This window comes from Periplaneta americana, chromosome 3 (genome assembly GCF_040183065.1).
Source record: "Periplaneta americana isolate PAMFEO1 chromosome 3, P.americana_PAMFEO1_priV1, whole genome shotgun sequence".
In the NCBI taxonomy this organism is placed as follows: Eukaryota; Metazoa; Arthropoda; class Insecta; order Blattodea; family Blattidae; genus Periplaneta; species Periplaneta americana.
In genome coordinates this window covers 88,129,725-88,147,873 of record NC_091119.1, presented here as the reverse complement: position 1 = coordinate 88,147,873, position 18,149 = coordinate 88,129,725, and the positions used below count along the sequence as shown (strand labels likewise).

Genomic DNA, 18,149 nt, shown 5'->3' with positions numbered 1-18,149 from the left:
GTCATCCTATCACGTCATCCTAACAGATGACAATGCAAGACCTCACCATCATGAGGCAGTGTTTCGTTATCTCCAAAGACACTTGAATGGACTGGCCTGCACAGTCCCCAGACATGAATGCAATTGTGCATGCATGGGACATGCCAAAAGTGGCCATTTCAGAGCATCCCAACCCACCTGACAATCTTCAGAAACTTACTGCAGTTGCAAAGAGGAGTGGGACTATTTGCCCTAAGAAAAACTTGATGACTTCATTCGGAACATGTATCACAGGGTGGAAGAACTCATCCATATGCGGGGTGGACATACCAATTACTAAAGACTGCTAGCACAGTGAGATAAAAAGATTTTCAAAGTTGTGTTGTCAGGACTTAAGTTCAGAAGATTATCTTTTTATTATTATTATTATTATTATTATTATTATTTTATATATATATATATATATTATATATATATAAATGTTATGGTTTATTTAACAACGCTCGCAACTGCAGAGGTTATATCAGTGTCGCCGAATGTGCCGTAATCTTGTCCCGCAGTTCTTTTACATGCCAGTAAATCTACTGACACGAGCCTGTCGCATTTAAGCACACTTAAATGCCATCGACCTGGCCCAGGATCGAACCCGCAACCTTGGGCATAGAAGGCCAGCGCTATACCAACTCGCCAACCAGGTCGACTATATATATATATATATATATATATATATATATTCAAAATATTTGATTCAAAGAGAATTATGCTTATTTTGTTAAATAGTTATTGTAAAATCATCAAAAGATTGACTGTAAGAATTCAATATAGTTGTATCCATGTTATTTCAAACTTTTGTTGAGGTGTGTATTTTAACAATTAAGATATACAAGCAGCACTTCATTAACACCATGTCACTATGCCCCTGGTAGCAGGGATCATATTGGTGGTAGTAGTGGGAAAGTGAGGAAAGAGGTTTTTTATTTAATTATAACTAGTAGGATAGGTATCCAACGTGCATAATTTGAAGCACAGGATTTACTCCTTGTTATATTTGTGTTAAATTATTTATATTTGGTATTGGTATTGTTCCTGTATTTATACAATAATTACACAGTTTTTAAGGCTTAATTAAAATACATGTTACCCATTATTTTAAATTTTTGAAATGAGGTTTGTAGAATATTCAAATCCTAAAATAAATTAATAATAGAGCCTAATGGAGTTTTACTGTAGTTTTATCTCTGATATGTCTCTTGGAGGTAAAACTAAGATATAGACGAATTTCAAGCAAAACATGTGGTCACTCAAACTGAGAACTACACAGGAAACTATAGGATATCTAGAAGAAAAGGCAGTGGGCATTGTATTGAGCACATACTCCATTCCAACAATCTCCTGCAGTATCACTTATATCCACACCACTTATGAAGCACATGTTTATTAGTGTGCTAACTTCTACATTCATTCTGAAAATTATTTCTGTCAAAATTGCACATTTATTTGCAGTTTTGTCTTATACAGTGGAAGAATTATAAAAAATCTTTAGTTTCTTATTGTGACAAAATCTAAGAAATGCAGAGTAGGAACAGCACTTTGCATATTCTCGTACACTTCTGTTCACAATGATAACTGTGTTGACCCAAATCACAAATGATTGTCCCCAACAACCTGTGATGTGCAGCTGTATGTCATCTAAGATCAAACAGAGTGCTCACCATAACAAAACAGTGAATCCAGTCAAGCAAACTGTCATACACTTCTAATGTAACAGCGACACTGGAGAAACATCCAAATGCCATATACAAATGCTGTAAACTAGCATCCTCTCACTAATGAACATTTCTCTATATTACATACGATAAATTAAATAAAACTATTTTTATGTAGTTCCTCAGTTTGAAGACTGGAATCTTATATTTGAGATCATTTTAGACTTGGGTAAATCTGGAATGTCCTCTTTTTTTCATTTCGTTATTTATTATTTGTTTATTTATTTAATTATTAACAGAAGTTACTTTAACTTTGTTCAGGATGTTGATACATCTGCAATACTATTAAAAGGTCTATAATGCCTAAAATAATTTGGCACTTGAGACAGCATCTAATATTTGAGGACAGCCATCACACGTTTTAAATGAGACCTGTATTATCTTTATTCGAATATAATAAAATCATTCTTCTTCCTCTAAATATTTGGCTTATACTTATGTCATGGTTCCAAAGACTGGGTTGTGTCGACATATGCTGGGACCATACTCTTCATAGGCTGCTTTCGTGTGACATACCTGATAAAATTCAGGCTGGAAAAAAAAGACAAATTTTAAATGATCATACTGCATGTACAGAGAGTTCCTATGCAGTAATGTTCTTATGCTTAATGACGATAATGCAGAGCACTTGTGCTGAGGAAACTAAGCAGTAAAAGGTGGAATGGGACTGGTCTGCATAGAGAAGCATGTATGAACTTGTCCATACGCCAGAGCATGACCACTCATCATCCGTCAACATATTTTGTTAGGTAGAGATTGGAGTGGGACCGGTTTGCATAGGAACTTTCTGTATTGTATAAATCACCCCCTTAAAATAATATTGTTGTAACTACCAAAAGTTAGTTTTGAGTAAATGCAAGATAAACATTTCAAAGTCGTATGAAAACTCGGGATTACCAAATATCAGTATGAGCCCTGCAGACTTTGCACTTGAACTTAAAGAGATACAATAGTTCCACTTTTTGATAGAGAATTAAATAAAAATTACAAAACTGCCTGTAAATCAAATTCAATTTTTGGGGGTTAGAACAATATTATTCTAGGGGTATGACACATTATATACAATGGGTTGACTTAAATGCTTGAACGCACCCATGTGATCAAACCATTTGAAACAAATCATACATATATTACATCTTTATTTTCACCATTTCAAGACAGTGCTGATATTCTAGGTGCTAATAAGTATCGTGTATCAGTCATGCATCATAGTTTTCAGTGCTTTAATTTTAACGAAATCAGTGAAAAGTCTTCAATAATATTTTTACCATTTGCAAAAAAACATGACTTGAATTCCAGAAAATGTCAAATTCACTAAATACTTCCTGGCCAATGGTAATTTTACCAAAGACTCACTTTTCCACTCATTTTCGAAATTACTGCAGACCCTTTACACCTATTTTGAAAGTGCCAGGGACAATCATGCCAAGAAGTTGACATACACTTAGTGCAATGAAGATGTGGAGTTTGACTCAAGTGGTGAAGACTTCAAAATTACTAATAAACAAATATCAGAATATGTTAAAGAAGAAGAGCTGTTACAATAATCTCCAAAGGCAATACACTCAAAGACAATCAATTCTATATAACATAACTTCAATGACAATAAAAATTAATCTCACCGTGGATGCAAGCATGCTCCCACCAAACCAAACAGCATATCGTTGCATGTGATGGGAAATTACTTGAACATCAATAGGTTTTGGCTGAAACAGTGAACAAGATATGTTAATAATGTTTTTCAAACTTTGAATTCATAAATAAATAAGTTGAATAAACTAATTAACAATTGAATGACTGACTGAGGAACCAATTGGCTGAAGGGATGAATGAATGGATAGATGAAGGAATGAGGTGAATTAATGAGCAACTAAGCAACAAGAACACCACATATATTAACAACAACAACAACAACAACAACAACAATAATAATAATAATAATAATAATAATAATAATAATAATAATAATAATAATACAGTGGATATACTAACTGGCTCCGCAGGAGAAGTGGCAAGCAGAACGCGGGGGACTAGAGCAGTTGTGTTGGTATCGTGCAGGTAGAGTCAATGACCTTAGCCGCATTGAATGGTGGAGGGTGGAAGGGAGCGAGAAAGGAGATGTAACATTCCTACATGTTCAAACCAGGTGCTACACAGTACCAACTTTACATCGCTGCCAGGTCGAATACTGCCACTTGCTTCACTGCGGAGCCAGTTAGTACACGCCATATTAGAAATTAATTCAAACCTCCTAAATATACAAACATTTCCATCATGATATTTTTAATACCAAATTGTAGACTTCGAAGAGCAATTCCAACACAACTAAGTTTTGTGCATAGTCAGATATTAAAAAACTTTTGAGTGTAATTCATTGTTTATTACCATATACTAATATTCTTTGATTCACACGTCTAAAAATATTGCTGGCACATACCACATTAGTCACAGTACGTCATATTATGTCGTAACATAAAAGTTTGGGGGAAGATATTAGCATTGTGTTTAAGGCATTGTTCTGTAAGCCAGAAGGTCGTGATTCCATTCCCGGTGGGGTCATGGATTTTTTCCACTGATTTAATCTTTCCAGCAGCACTATGGCACTAGTGTTTACTCAGCCCTAACAAAAATAAGTATAAGTAATAATTCCATGGAGGCAAAGACAGAAAACATGTTGTACTGATATCATTACTGCTACTAATTCCGACTGCCTACAAAAGGTGGAAGTCTTACCTTCCTGTTATCCTGCAGACCCCCTAGCCTATAAACGGATATCTCAACTTCTTATTATAAACATTGAACAGCCTCATGGTTAGGATTACCAGATACTCTTGCGTGAAAAACAGGACAAACTGGTTCAAAAAGCAGGACAAAAGTCGAACACAAAAACATTTGTAGATATCCTATTCCTTAGTGCTGTTTTAAATTCAAAAGTCAAATTCAAGCTGCAAAATTGGCATTACTCGTTAATTACCATAGGTATATATTAAATAATTATCTGTGCAATAAAATAAAATCATTAAAATACAGTCAAAACAAGTAGAATACAAACAGTACAGTACCAACAGTGTATACAGAAACATAATATATGAAAAATTGCAACATATTTTTAACCAAATTTTACATGTAGGCCTAATTACAAGAACTACTTCACTCATCATATATTTGCTGACAGATGACTGAAATAATGGCCTTCACTACACTCGGAGAAATAAGTTCACATGTTTACAGTTTCAGTGATGCTGACTTTCAGGTGGAAAAAAAAAAAAATTGTCTCAACCTCGTGTTACTGATGATGCCGCAGAACATGCTACTATTTATGCATGTCGATCAACCGATTTTATGAACAAAGCACTACGTGCCATGATTTATTCGTGGTTTCTATTTCAAATAGCATACTGACCAGTGACACTAATACTTGGAGGACTATTGTATCGTTGAAGTGAATTCAGTCTCTGAATAAAATAGGCTTATATGGACGAAAAAGTAAATATTTATACACAGTTTAGAATGAAATGATGTTTTGAAATTTAATTATTGAAATTGAGATGATTGGAACTTTTACATAAAAAATACGGACACTTAACAAATCTTCAAAAATAAATACGGATGGCAGGATAAACCTTCAAAATACGGACATGTCCTGCTAAATACGGACGTTTGGTAACCCAACTCATGGTCCAATCAACATCCTGTCAAACTGAGTACAGGGTTTCTCTCAGGAATAAAGAGCTGGTTGGAGCATGGTGCTGACTATATCACCTCATTCTAGTGCCGAGGTAATCAAAGCATGGAACTCTACCTCCATGCTCCCTTTTACCTTCATGGGGTTCGTCAAAATGTTTGAAATTTTGTTTCACATTGTTCACTCTGGTGTCAAATAATGGACACTTTACAAAATGGTTGGTATGACAAGAGCCAAATAAACATGTGCCATTCTTCCCCTTTAGATTTCAATACCCACAATTCAAAATCAAGGCCCAAAACTCTGCATTCGAAGTAAGAAAGAATCCTATTCAAGAATGTGGGACTGGGTTCGTTTTATTTCTTCTAAATATCACAGAGAAATAATACGAAGTCAGACAATTTAAAAATGGGACTGGTTTAAAAAATGTGGTTAATTTCTAGAAATTTACAATTTAACTCTTGTCCACTTCAACATACTCCCCTTCCCTGTCTACACATCACTGCATGCGTGTCTTCCATTATTCATAACAATCCTGCGCTCATCAACCCCCAAGACTTTCAGTAGGTCTGCCATTTCTGCCTTTGCCTCTTCAATGGACGGAAAACGGGTTCCCTTCAGGACACTTTTCACTCTGGGGAAGAGGAAGTCACAGGGGACTAAATTTGGCGAATATGGAGGATGTTCAAGCACTGGAATTCGTTTATCGGCTAGAAACTTCTTCACCGAAAAAGTATTGTGTGTGGGTGCATTGTCCTGATGCAGCATCCACGTGTTGTTCTTCCAAAGATCTGGCCACTTCTTCTTCATTTGTTCTCTCAGCCTTGTCAAAATCTCAATATAATAAAGCTGGTTTACAATCTGACCCTCACGCACCCATTCAAAAATAACAACACCCCTAACGTCAAAGAAAACAATTAGCATTGCTTTGAATTTTGACCCGGATGTTCATCTTTCACTTCCTCCCAGACCTCACTAAAGCTTTTGTGCCTCTCATGAACGTGACATTAAATTAGCCCCATACCACTGCTTTAATAATTGCACACACAAGAAATTTGAGTTTAACACATTGTTCATCTTTTCACTAGGCATTATTCCAACAAATTAACAACACAGCGTCCACTTCAAACCACTTTCAATGACAAACTAAGTTGAATAGCGAGAAGAACCAAACCCCACTGAATTGCAGAACTTTCAAGGTTCTCAACTTTCACTAGCAATCCATATCTCTCCTTTCACCCTTGACGGAAGTGGAGCAGTCCCATTTTTAAATTGTCTGATCTCGTACTTCAGTTCACAATATGATCTTGTAATTTTATTTTTCTTCTTGAGTGTAGAAAACAGCTATTTCATAACAGATCTTTATGTACTTCTCTGATTAGATTCTAAAGGGAAACATTGAAATTCAGTCAAACATTTTCGCATTACAACACCAAACTCACTAAAGCAAATGTCAGGAAATTTTAAACCAATAACAATAGAACATACAACTTCAGAATCAATTTCACAGAAAGCTTCTTATGTAAACTATTCCAAACTGAACCAAAAACAAGAACATTCCCTTCAAATGTACCATGCTTCTGGAATGAAGAAACACTTCAGAAAATAAAATAAAAGTCAATATTGGTCAACCGAAACTAAACATAAAATTAATAATCCAACTTATTAGCGTCTTACATTCCAATTATACTAGGAGTATTGTGAAAATAAAGCAACAAATTATACTGCCCTGTGTGTAATGTACAAAGAAGAAATACAGAAAACACAAAATTAGGAAGAAATAAAAATTTTACTGCTTCCTTCTTTGTACATAATTTTTCAGCAGGGAAGTTATAAGTATATTAAAAAATGCGTCATTTCTACACAAAGTAACACACTCTATTACGAATTCATCGTCTGAGGAACGGTACGTTCAGACCTACTGTTGACAATGCAGCTCTGGAATCACTGTATTTACTCATGCAATAGACGCACTTTTTCCATAATTTTTGGATTAAAAATCCAGGGTGTTTATTATATGCGAGAAAAAAATCATAACTACCTGACATCCTACGTGATAATCACAGCCGGTTTCGACATCGAACATTCAAGTAATATAGAAAATGGTCGATTGTACAACCTTGAGAGCATTGATATATCGAATACATATGAGCAGTAATACAGTAATGTAAAGTGCGTAACATATGAAATGAACAAAAAAAAAAAAAAAAAGTAGCACAGTATAACCTAAAATTGAATGCAAATAAAGCAAAAACCAATCACAATACATTTTTGTATTTTAAAAAAACAATCTTAATATTAACTCTTTTGTTTAAAAAATTTAAACATTAGAAGTGCATCCAACATTGTGATTATATTTACCACGGGTAACAATTGAAAATGTAATGCGTACATTATGCGGAAATTTTTTTTCACTACACATTACTGTCAAAAATTACGGTGCAGACATTATGCGAAGTTCAATGGGAAGCATATTTACAGCATCTCAACATTTACAACACATTGAGAACGTCAAATCCTCTTGTAGTTTCTACAAGGAACAATGTAGCAGAAAAGAAAGTCTGTTTAAGGAAGTTAAAAATTCCACTTGAAGATCTGGATATAAGTAACATTAATGTCCATAAACTACGACAAAATCTTAGGAAGCAAGAGTACGATAAATGGTGTGTGCTTGCACATAAAGGAAGAGGTGTTATTTTATTTCAAGAATATACTCCCAGCAATAAATGGATTTTATCTAAGAAGGGTCTGTCTTCCTCCGAATGGCGAGATCTAATTAATATGAATGCTAACAAAGCACCAGTGAGAAGTCTTCATGGGAGATCTTTGGATGGTTTCCGTTGCAGATACTGTAACGAGGTTGAAACTTTAGCATATGTCCCAGGATCCTGCCAACATGGAGAACTACTGAGAAATTCACACTATCATAACATCAGAAAACTAATAGCACAGACTCTTAGAAAAAGATCCTTTGAGGTCCATGAAGAGGTGTATTGCGTTGCATCTGAAGGTGGTGGAATTACAAGAGCGGACATCGTGTCTCTAGACAAGACTAATAGTAAAGGCTTTATACTGGACTCCAACTGTTAGATTTGAGATGAGCCAGACCCAACCATCTGAGGTCAAAAAAGAGAAACAACAAATTTATGGGTCTACTATTCCGTATTTTCAAGAAAAATACCAGATGAAAGCATAGAAAGTGCATGATTTAATGATAAGAGTGAGGGGCACCATCCCACAATTAACTGTTAACACTCTTAAAAAATTGAAATTCATGACATCATTCCTAAAATAATCATTTCAACCATTAAAGGGTCTGTGGTAATCCTGAAAAATCATTTATACTGAATATTATAATTTCCCATCCTTTTTTTTTTCGTTAGTGTGTGATTGTAATAAATATATGTATAATTTATATCAGCTGTCTGCAGAAATGTCATCGCGATGCCTGTTACTAAGTGACGTTGCAGGGGCTGGGAAGGAGTACACATCCTCCCTCCCAACCAACCCTTTGCAGGTACATTACACAAGCAGCTACCAGTGGTATAACATTTAGCTAGTTAAGCATGGCTCTGTCCAAAGGTAAGAAACGTGTATTTAAAGAAGAATGGGAGGAGACGTATTTTTCTTGTGCTTATGGAAACAACAGTATATGTTTATTGTGCTCGAAAGTTTTAAAGGGCATTTATCAACACAATATTAAACGTCATTATAATGCAGCCTATGTCATAAAGAGCTTCAGAAGATCACAGGTATTTATGAATATTTAAAATCCAAATTGCAGTACAAAGGGCAATAGCAAAACCTAGTAGACATGTACAATATTGTGCGATTATCCATTACAATGATATCTGGAAATCAAGTATGAGGGAAGAACAGTTCCATCATTTCCCATGCATACAGTCTCTTTCTGATATTTCTGAATGAAATTTAAATAATTATGCTCATCTAAATCTAAAAACAGAATTTCAACAACGGAGATTCGGTGATTTTAAAAATATTGCAAATGATTTCTTACTTTTTGCGAATCCTTTGACCATATACATGAACAACGTTATACTAGAAATGCAGCAAGTAGCAACTGATTTACAGAGTGATACATATTTACAAACATGGTGCAAAGACATGTGTGGTTTAAATTTCTTTAAAATTCTGTCTAAGGAAAAATATGCTTCCCTTAGGTTATTTGCCGCCAATACTTTTTTTTTTCAAAACTGAAACTTGCAAAATCAAAACAAAGATCGCAGCTGAAAGAGGAAAGTTTATTCGCTATCTTGAGATTGGCTACTTGTGACATAAACTTAGAATTCTGTGGCATCTTGAAAGTTACGGTACAGTAAATATGAAGTTTGTGATGGCTGCACGCCACTAATGTCTGAGCAGGCCCTCAATCCTACCCACAACCATGCGACGACATGTGTATTGCTGGTTGCATTGCCTGATGTCATCATGAGTACAATTCTGCAAAACTGATTTATATTATTTCTAAAATTCATGTTCTATGTTCACATAAATTTGACTAATCTACTTACTGTTATCAGTTATTATTCTTGTGTACATAGGCTAATATTATTCTGTGTTCTTGGCAACTCAGGATGCCTGCGCAGACAATTTTTTTTTTTGGAAATAAATTATATATTTAAAGAATATTTAATTATTTTAAGCAACAATATGAAGATAAATGCCTTTTCCAAAATTGGTTTGCTGAGACTTAAAAAAATCATGATGATGATGATGATGTTGAAGACGAAGAAGATAATTTTTTTTAATCATTAAATTACAAAATAGCAATGCTGGTACATGCAAAATATAAAATAAATTTATAATAACACAGAAAATCTGAAACATTTGTATAAATATGAAATATTAGCCAAACAAAAGAAACCAGAAGAACATAAACCATGAGCAATTACTGTATTAAAATATAAGATCCAAAAAAAAAAAAAAAAAAAAAAAACCAATAATTTGAAGATATTAATCCATCAATAATTCCTATATGAGCTACAAAAGAATAAGCAATTAGACTTCAAATCAGTCTGACATATACAGATTGAACTAACAACTACAACACCAACGTCTCATAATAATTGAGTAAATTTTTATAGTTATTTTCTAAATAACAAATTGGTTAAATCTAAAACATGCATTACTATAAAGTACAGGTACCTTCTTACACCTTAAACAAAGGCAAATTTAAATCAATATTAAGATAGCGTTTTAGAGCTCAAACAAAGATAAATTTAAATCAATGTTAATCACATTTAAGACACCAGTATTCACAATACAATACCTTGATTCGGCCACCACTAAGTGTCTCACTTAGTCTCAGTCGTGCATCTACAGTTCTCTTGATATCTCTCTGTAGGCGCCTACCGAAGTCCCTGAACATTGTAGAGCCTCCTGAGAGTACAATATTGTTGTACAATGGCCTTCGAACATCAATGGGACAATTCTGTATCACAGTGTCCACAATCTCCGAAAGAGGAGTGGTGAAATCTGGATTAGAGAACTGAGGAAAAGCAAAATAGTGTACAGGTAAAAACTAAAGCTCAGTGAACTTCAAATTCTTTTTCCACATTTAAAAATCCACAAACATGTAATACATCTCAAGCTCACAGTCATTATATTAATAATCTGAAGAACAGTGGCAAAATGTGATGTTTGAACTTCAGAAAGACATTATAGCAGTAGATTAACTTAAATATTGTTCCCTTACTCTGAGGAATATCCTCTGATCGAGGTTATGGCTAATATGTACTTCTATTATCAGGCAGTACATCTCACTTGATGATATGTGTCAGAGGAAGAACAATTATTTGTATGCATCTGAAGTCTGACTAATGTAATATGTAGCTAGTTGGCAATGTACGCAATGGAGGGGGAAAGGAACTGGCCATCCTAGCTCATTATTTCCTTGTCTAGTTGCCTCATAAGTGGTGCCTTCTCTGTATCACTTTGTATCAGACCTGTCTTTGGACAGTTGACTAACAATTCTGAGGGATATTATAGATGTATTAATTTGTCCTACAGAATTTATCTGTAATATTGACACTTTATATTTTAGGAGAAAAATTCGCTCCGGCACCGGGGATCGAACCCAGGATCTTGGTTCTACGTACCAAGCGCTCTGACCACTGAGCTATCCCGAATTCAATCCACAGCACCGGATCGAATTAATTTTATTGTCTTTATATGTAACTTGTTTTTTTCTCGTCAGTCCACAGTGAGTTCATATGGGAGAACAATCTTTCAACATTTGCATTTTGTACCAGGGACATACATAAAGAACTCATCACTTTTTTTACATTTTGGAGCTTTTCACCAACACTTTTGAACAGGTCCATCCAGACTTCATGTAAATGTTTTGACTTAAGAATTTCCTTCAATTCACTATTTCTTTGGAATTCAGAACATTTTGAATAATTATGATCTCATCAAAAAAGCGCGAATCAATAGTATTTGATCTGGTAGCAGTTTGCTTCATAGCATGAACTGTTTTAAGAACATTGTATACATTCTGTGTCACTTCTGATGTTGTCAATGTAGCAAATTCCAGTGCCACCAACAGTGATGGACCCTGATATTTATAATTAAATAGCAGCTCATATTCCCAGTTTTGTTCTTTCAGTCATTGACTTTAAATATGGGACAAAGCATGTCTAAAAAACGTCTTTTGGGACAAAGGGACACATTAGCGAAAAAAGAGATGTTTCTATATTTTACAGGATATATAGGAACTCTACTGTTCTCTCACAACTTCCCTTTTAATTTTAGATCCTCTTCTGATCTTTGATCTTCCTATTTCGCTGACAACAAAAATCCAGTCTCAATTTCTACTTATTCCTGTATTACAAAATGTTGATAATCTTCCTATAACCCAAGATTTTATAAACTTTTAGAATTATATATTAAGATTATCACGGTCATCGAGGAAAATGAAACTGAATATGGTATACCAAACAATAATCAGAGCAGTGGCTATGTATTTTTTTTGTATTATTTTAGTAGGTTATTTTACGACACTTTATCAACATCTTAGGTTATTTTGTGTCTGAATGAGATGGTGATAATGCCAGTGAAATGAGTCCGGGGTCCAGCACCGAAAGTTACCCAGCATTTGCTCATGTTGGGTTGAGGAAAAACCCCAGAAAAAACCTCAACCAGGTAACTTGCCCCGACTGGGAATCGAATCCAGGCCACCTGGTTTTGCAGCCAGACGTGTTAACCATTATTTCACAGGTGTGGTCGTGGCTATGTATGATTCGAAAGTATGTATGAACCTTATCCAAATGAGAACAGATTATGAGAATGAGAAAGGAAGATATTACGTTTTGGAGCAGTTCACAATAATGGAAAATACAAAATTAGAACAAATACAGAATTATGTACATATTATAGATCAGACCTCGTGACAAAAACTGAGAGAGGTAGATTACGAGAGTTAAGGCATGTACAATGCATGGAAGATGACAATTCAGTGAAGGTATTATATATTAGTAAACCTTACGCAAAAAGATGAAGAGACAGACCACAAAAGAAAATTGAAGAATGTGGAGGAAGACCTGCATTGTATGGGAATCCGAGGCTGGCAAAGGAAACCACAAGATCGAGCAGAATGGGCATAAGTTGTAAGGGAAACCAACGCCCTACAAGAGCTGTAGAACTGTGAGTGAACATGAATGATGTAGTCTTTTTTTTGAAGTCGGTTATTTAACGATACTGTATCAACTACTAAGTTATTTAACATCAATGGAATTGGTGATAGCAAGATATTTGGCGAAATAAGGACGAGCATTCATCCTGTGATTACTTGACATTACTTTATAGAAGTGGAAAACTTCGGAAAAAACCAACCAACTTATCAGCCAAAGTAGGAATCAAACTCACATCTAGGCGCACCTCTAGATCAGCAAGCAAATGTGCCTACTGCCTGAATTACAACAGTGGCTATATTCAGTCTTAAAAAAAAATTGATTTCCAGTAACACAATATCTGGTATCTCGTAATGTTTCACATTACAGTCAGAGAAACAGGAATTATGAATTCATTTAAATATTGTTATTTAAAGGCATCTCACAGTTTTGCATATTTAAATTAGTTATAGGAAGAGGAGTACAACAAGGACCCCCTTTATCATCTACCCTGTTCAACATCTACATGGAGGCAGAGACCTGCACAATGGCCCAGCCCATGGGCTGCTTCGGCACTGCTTCACAGTGTCACACAGAATGAGCCCGTGATGTCACCCTGCCTCACTGCTGCATGGGTCGGAGTGGACTGCTTGCAGAGCAGTTTTGTGCGGTGGGTTTTGTATCAAGGCATCGAGCTCAAGTTTCCGCTTCTATCAGTTACTTATGAATTGAGTTTGCACAGGCTTGTGCTTGTGTGTGCGGTTCGAACAATGATCAGCTACTGTTTCAAACGTTTTCGTTTTTTATTTCTGTTTTTCAAGATGAGTCCAAATTATGATACATCGCAAAGAAAATACAGTCTCTGTGAAGCTATTATTACACTATCAAAGTTCTTTTACAAAGAATATGATAAAATATTTTATCAAAGATCTTCGATAAAAGATGCAATTTGTTGTATATTACACTACATAAAATCTTTTATAAAAGATTTTATCAAACATAACCTAAAATTAGGAACAAAAGCTCTCCTAACACTTGTTCCACAACAGTGAACACGTGTTCCGAGGATTTGTTGATACTAATATTTATGCGTTAAGTTTATGATTTGTTTATACTAATATTTACGCGGTAAGTTTATAACACCATGAATGAAGAACAGTATTATGCTTGTTTGGCTATAATTAGTTCAATTATTACAATATGCATGTTACTAAAAAAGAAACGTCTGTAGGTTAAACCCCTGATCACAATACAAATATGTGATCAGGAGTTAAACCATGGATTGCAAGACGTGATAAGAGAGGTATACATCAGAGCTTATTGAAAGAGCTATCAGGCTTCAGATACTTGCCCTACTGTCCACACAGGGTGAACGAATCAAGGTCAGGCATCGTATGGCTATGACACTTGTTATCGCTGGAGATATATGCTGCAGTAGCAGCTTTATAATGTACATATGAACCTGGGGCTTTATGTTCATTTTAATATTTTGTTGTTGTAGGCTATGGTAGTGGTGATGGTGACGAGTTGTGGTTAATTATTATGGATATGATAATTATAATTATGACTATGATGATAATGACAATACCGTAACAGCAGGCCTATACAGAGAAAGTAACATTTTGCCAAAAAATTAAGAAAATAATGAACATGAATATGAAGTATCAGATAATTTTCATATCTTTTAAATGAAAATATATTAATTTATCAATGTTGACACACAAAATTACAGTGATTCAAACGCAAAATGTAACAAAATAACTGCAATAGTTCAAAACAATGTACATGTAGACTATTTTACATGTAATCTTGAAAATACAATTTTTAATATTGTGGTAATTCATATTATTGAAATATTCATTCTGCACTAGCTTGTAATTTTGATTTTCTTGGTCTTGAGGTGACTTATGTCCACTAAGAAACCAAACCGCATACCATTTTTTACTCCCTAATTCTATAACTGTGTTCTCTGTTAACTCCATAAATAAAGCTATCTCTTCACGCTACTGGAAAAATCGATCTAAGATTCATACTGAATAAAATATAAATAAATTTTCTCATTTTACATTCATTTTCACTCTAACATAATAATTATGTAACTGATTTGGCTTAGGAAACAATATCCTATCTACAGGTTACTGGAGCAAATATTTTAATACACACGTAAATCGTATTAATGTTGAAATTCATATCCCATATAAAATGTGTTTTTCAGTTAAAACAGAACATTTAAATATTTTCAATGAAAAATAAAATATGAGATATAATTTCACGAAATATTTTTCTTCTATAACTGTGATAGTCATTATCGGGAAGTAGGTAAAATCAGTAATTTTATTAATGCTTGAAATACTATAAAAATGCAAAATTTTCCACTAACGATTTAAACTTCTGTAGGTTTTATATCGACAGGAAGAAAATATAAAATAATGTTGACGATTTTTGGCACGGTTTTCTGTGTCACATCATTTACTTTTATATTTATAGGCATATAAATACATATTTTACTTTTGGAAAGAATTGTGATCCTGATAACAGTGACAACATATTGATACTGCTTTTATGAACTGATTTAATAACTAATCCCAAGAAATATTTTTCTACATAAGAATTTAACAGTTACTTAGTGCCTAAAAGCATCATCATCTTCTTTAGATCTATCATCCACTGCTGTGGAGGAACAGTTAACATGTCTAACCGTGAAACGAGTGGGCTTGGATTCATATCTTGGTTGGGACAAGTTACCTGGTTGAGGTTTTTCCAGGGTTTTCCCCTAACACATTAAGAGCAAATGCTGGAAAACTTTCAGTGCTGGACCCTGGAATCATTTTGCTGGCATTATCACCATCATTTGAGTAGCTTAATATCAAAGACGGACATCTGTCGTCTCCATAGTTTTAATCTAGAGGCAATTTTTTAATTCACAGTGTTCTTTGTAATATTTAACACAATTTATTTTATAAATATAGTGTTAGAGTTTGCATATGATTTCACTATGACTGGAAAGAGCATGAAAAATTGTATAAAAAACCACAGCTATCTAAATTTCGATTGAGTTCAAATGTCCGTATTTGATATTAAGCTACTCATTTCACTCAGACACTAGATAACCACTGCAGTTGATAAAGTGCCATACAATAAACAAATTAAATATATCTTCTATCACTTCTGTGCAATCTGCTCCCTCATATTTCAGATAGTCACTTAATGGCAAGCAGTATAATTTTTCTGCAATTGTATTTCTTCATCTATTAAGCACTTTATTACAAATTAAGCATTTTGCAATTCTATCCCTTTCTATAGGTAATCATAACATCTCCTCCCTTTCAAAATGAAAACTGTAGGTGTTGGTGACCTTCGTTTGGAACATCCTGCACTCAATTGCCATAGTTGTTGTATTAACTATAATTAAAATTATCATAGCTATAATGAAATAATATTTATTAGATACTGAATAGAGATTTACTAATACACAATGCTCTCAGACCAACCAACACTGTACTTTCAGTGGTTCCTACTATTTCTAACGTAACCTCCCCTCCTTTGCCTCACTCAATGCTGCCCGTGGAGGAGAAATGTGTCCATTGTCCAGAATCATAATATCTGAAGGAGAATGGATTATATCAACCATCAATTCTACTACAAAAAAAAAAAGAGTAATTAGAATAATACTGTAGTAGGTGCCATATCTAGAGAATTGTGTAGGACCATTTTAAAAAAACTACAAATAATGCCCATGGCATTATAATGTCAGCATATTTTTTCATTAAACTTATTTGTATGTAATCGTGAAAATGCTGTAACTAATTCAACAGTTCATAGCATAAATACGCAACAAAAACTGACTTTCATAAGGCAAGTCTATCGTGCTATCAAAAAGGAGTGCGTTATATGACAGTAACATTTTTAATAGCCTCCTAATGGATATAAAAAATCAAATTCAAAATACAAGATTACTTAGAGCCAAATTAAAAAAGGACCTAACTTCTGACGCCTTCTATTCTGTAGGTGAATTTAAGACATTCACAATGCTTCATGAATATGTCTGTCTTGTGTAAAGTCTTGATACCAAACCTTTGTGTTGCACTAGTAGACTATATTGTAAAACTCTTCTGTATATATTTCAACTAGTCTGTGAATATAATTAAGACTATATAGTACTAATAAGATTTTTTTGACATGTTTCATATTCTACCTATGAAGCAATGTATGAAGACCATGGAATGTAACTAAATACAATACAATATAATCATGGACAGAAGATTTTTTTTTTCGATAAGACCAGTATCATAAATAAATAAAATAAATAATATACCAGGTGTTTCAGACCACCCGTATCAGCCTTTTTTCTCGAAAACTATGTGATACTGGTTGTTCATAAAAAAATTTTGATAACCAAAACCTATGTAAAGAATTGATTGGTGGTAGTACCATTTCCCGTAACAAACTGAAAGTAGTGCTACCTGTGGTCAACTTCGAAATTTCAAATGAGAACATTGGTCATTGAAGGTACCATTGGAAACTACTTTTAAAAAGAAACAATTTTTACTGAAACTTTTTTTTTCTAACTTTTATTGTTCACTCACAAAGCAACAAAAATTGTATCTTCTGAGAAATGCTGTGTGTTGTTTATGTACGTACACTCTTCATAGTAAATGTTCAAAATTTACGCCACCCTGTGCTAAACAATGTTCTGATCACCTCCTAACATCCGTGATTACACTTCAACACATCTGAGAGATCCACAGCTTCTCTAATTATTTGTTTCATGTCTTCTCTAGTTGTTGGACGCACCTGGTAGACAATGTATTTAATTTTCCCACAAGAAGGCTTGCCCGTGACTCAGGATTGCACCATAATACAGTGTTTAGAATTCTGACAGACAACAAACTTCATTCATACCATATTCATCTCCATCACGAACTGACATGACTTCCAGACTCGTGTTGATTTCTGCATTTGGTTTCTAAACACAGATTATGATTTCTTGCTCAGAATTCTGTGGACTGATGACGCAACTTTCAAAAGTAATGGTCAGGTGAATCTGTACAATGCCCATTACTGGTCTCCAGTTAATCCACACTGGCT

General features: G+C 34.3%; 1 protein-coding gene across 1 annotated transcript in view; it reads right to left on the bottom strand.

Annotated features, from left to right (window-relative positions):
* Positions 1 to 1,018: 1,018 nt before the first annotated feature.
* Positions 1,019 to 18,149, bottom strand: part of Arp3 (Actin-related protein 3) — a 42,378-nt gene continuing 25,247 nt past the window's right edge. Inside the window, exons 6-8 of the mRNA XM_069820927.1 lie at positions 10,721 to 10,939; positions 3,368 to 3,451; positions 1,019 to 2,276 (exon numbers count right to left, since the gene is read on the bottom strand). Of these exons, the coding sequence (XP_069677028.1) occupies positions 2,181 to 2,276; positions 3,368 to 3,451; positions 10,721 to 10,939 (399 nt within the window). The 3' untranslated portion in view covers positions 1,019 to 2,180. The remainder of the gene's footprint in view (positions 2,277 to 3,367; positions 3,452 to 10,720; positions 10,940 to 18,149) is intronic.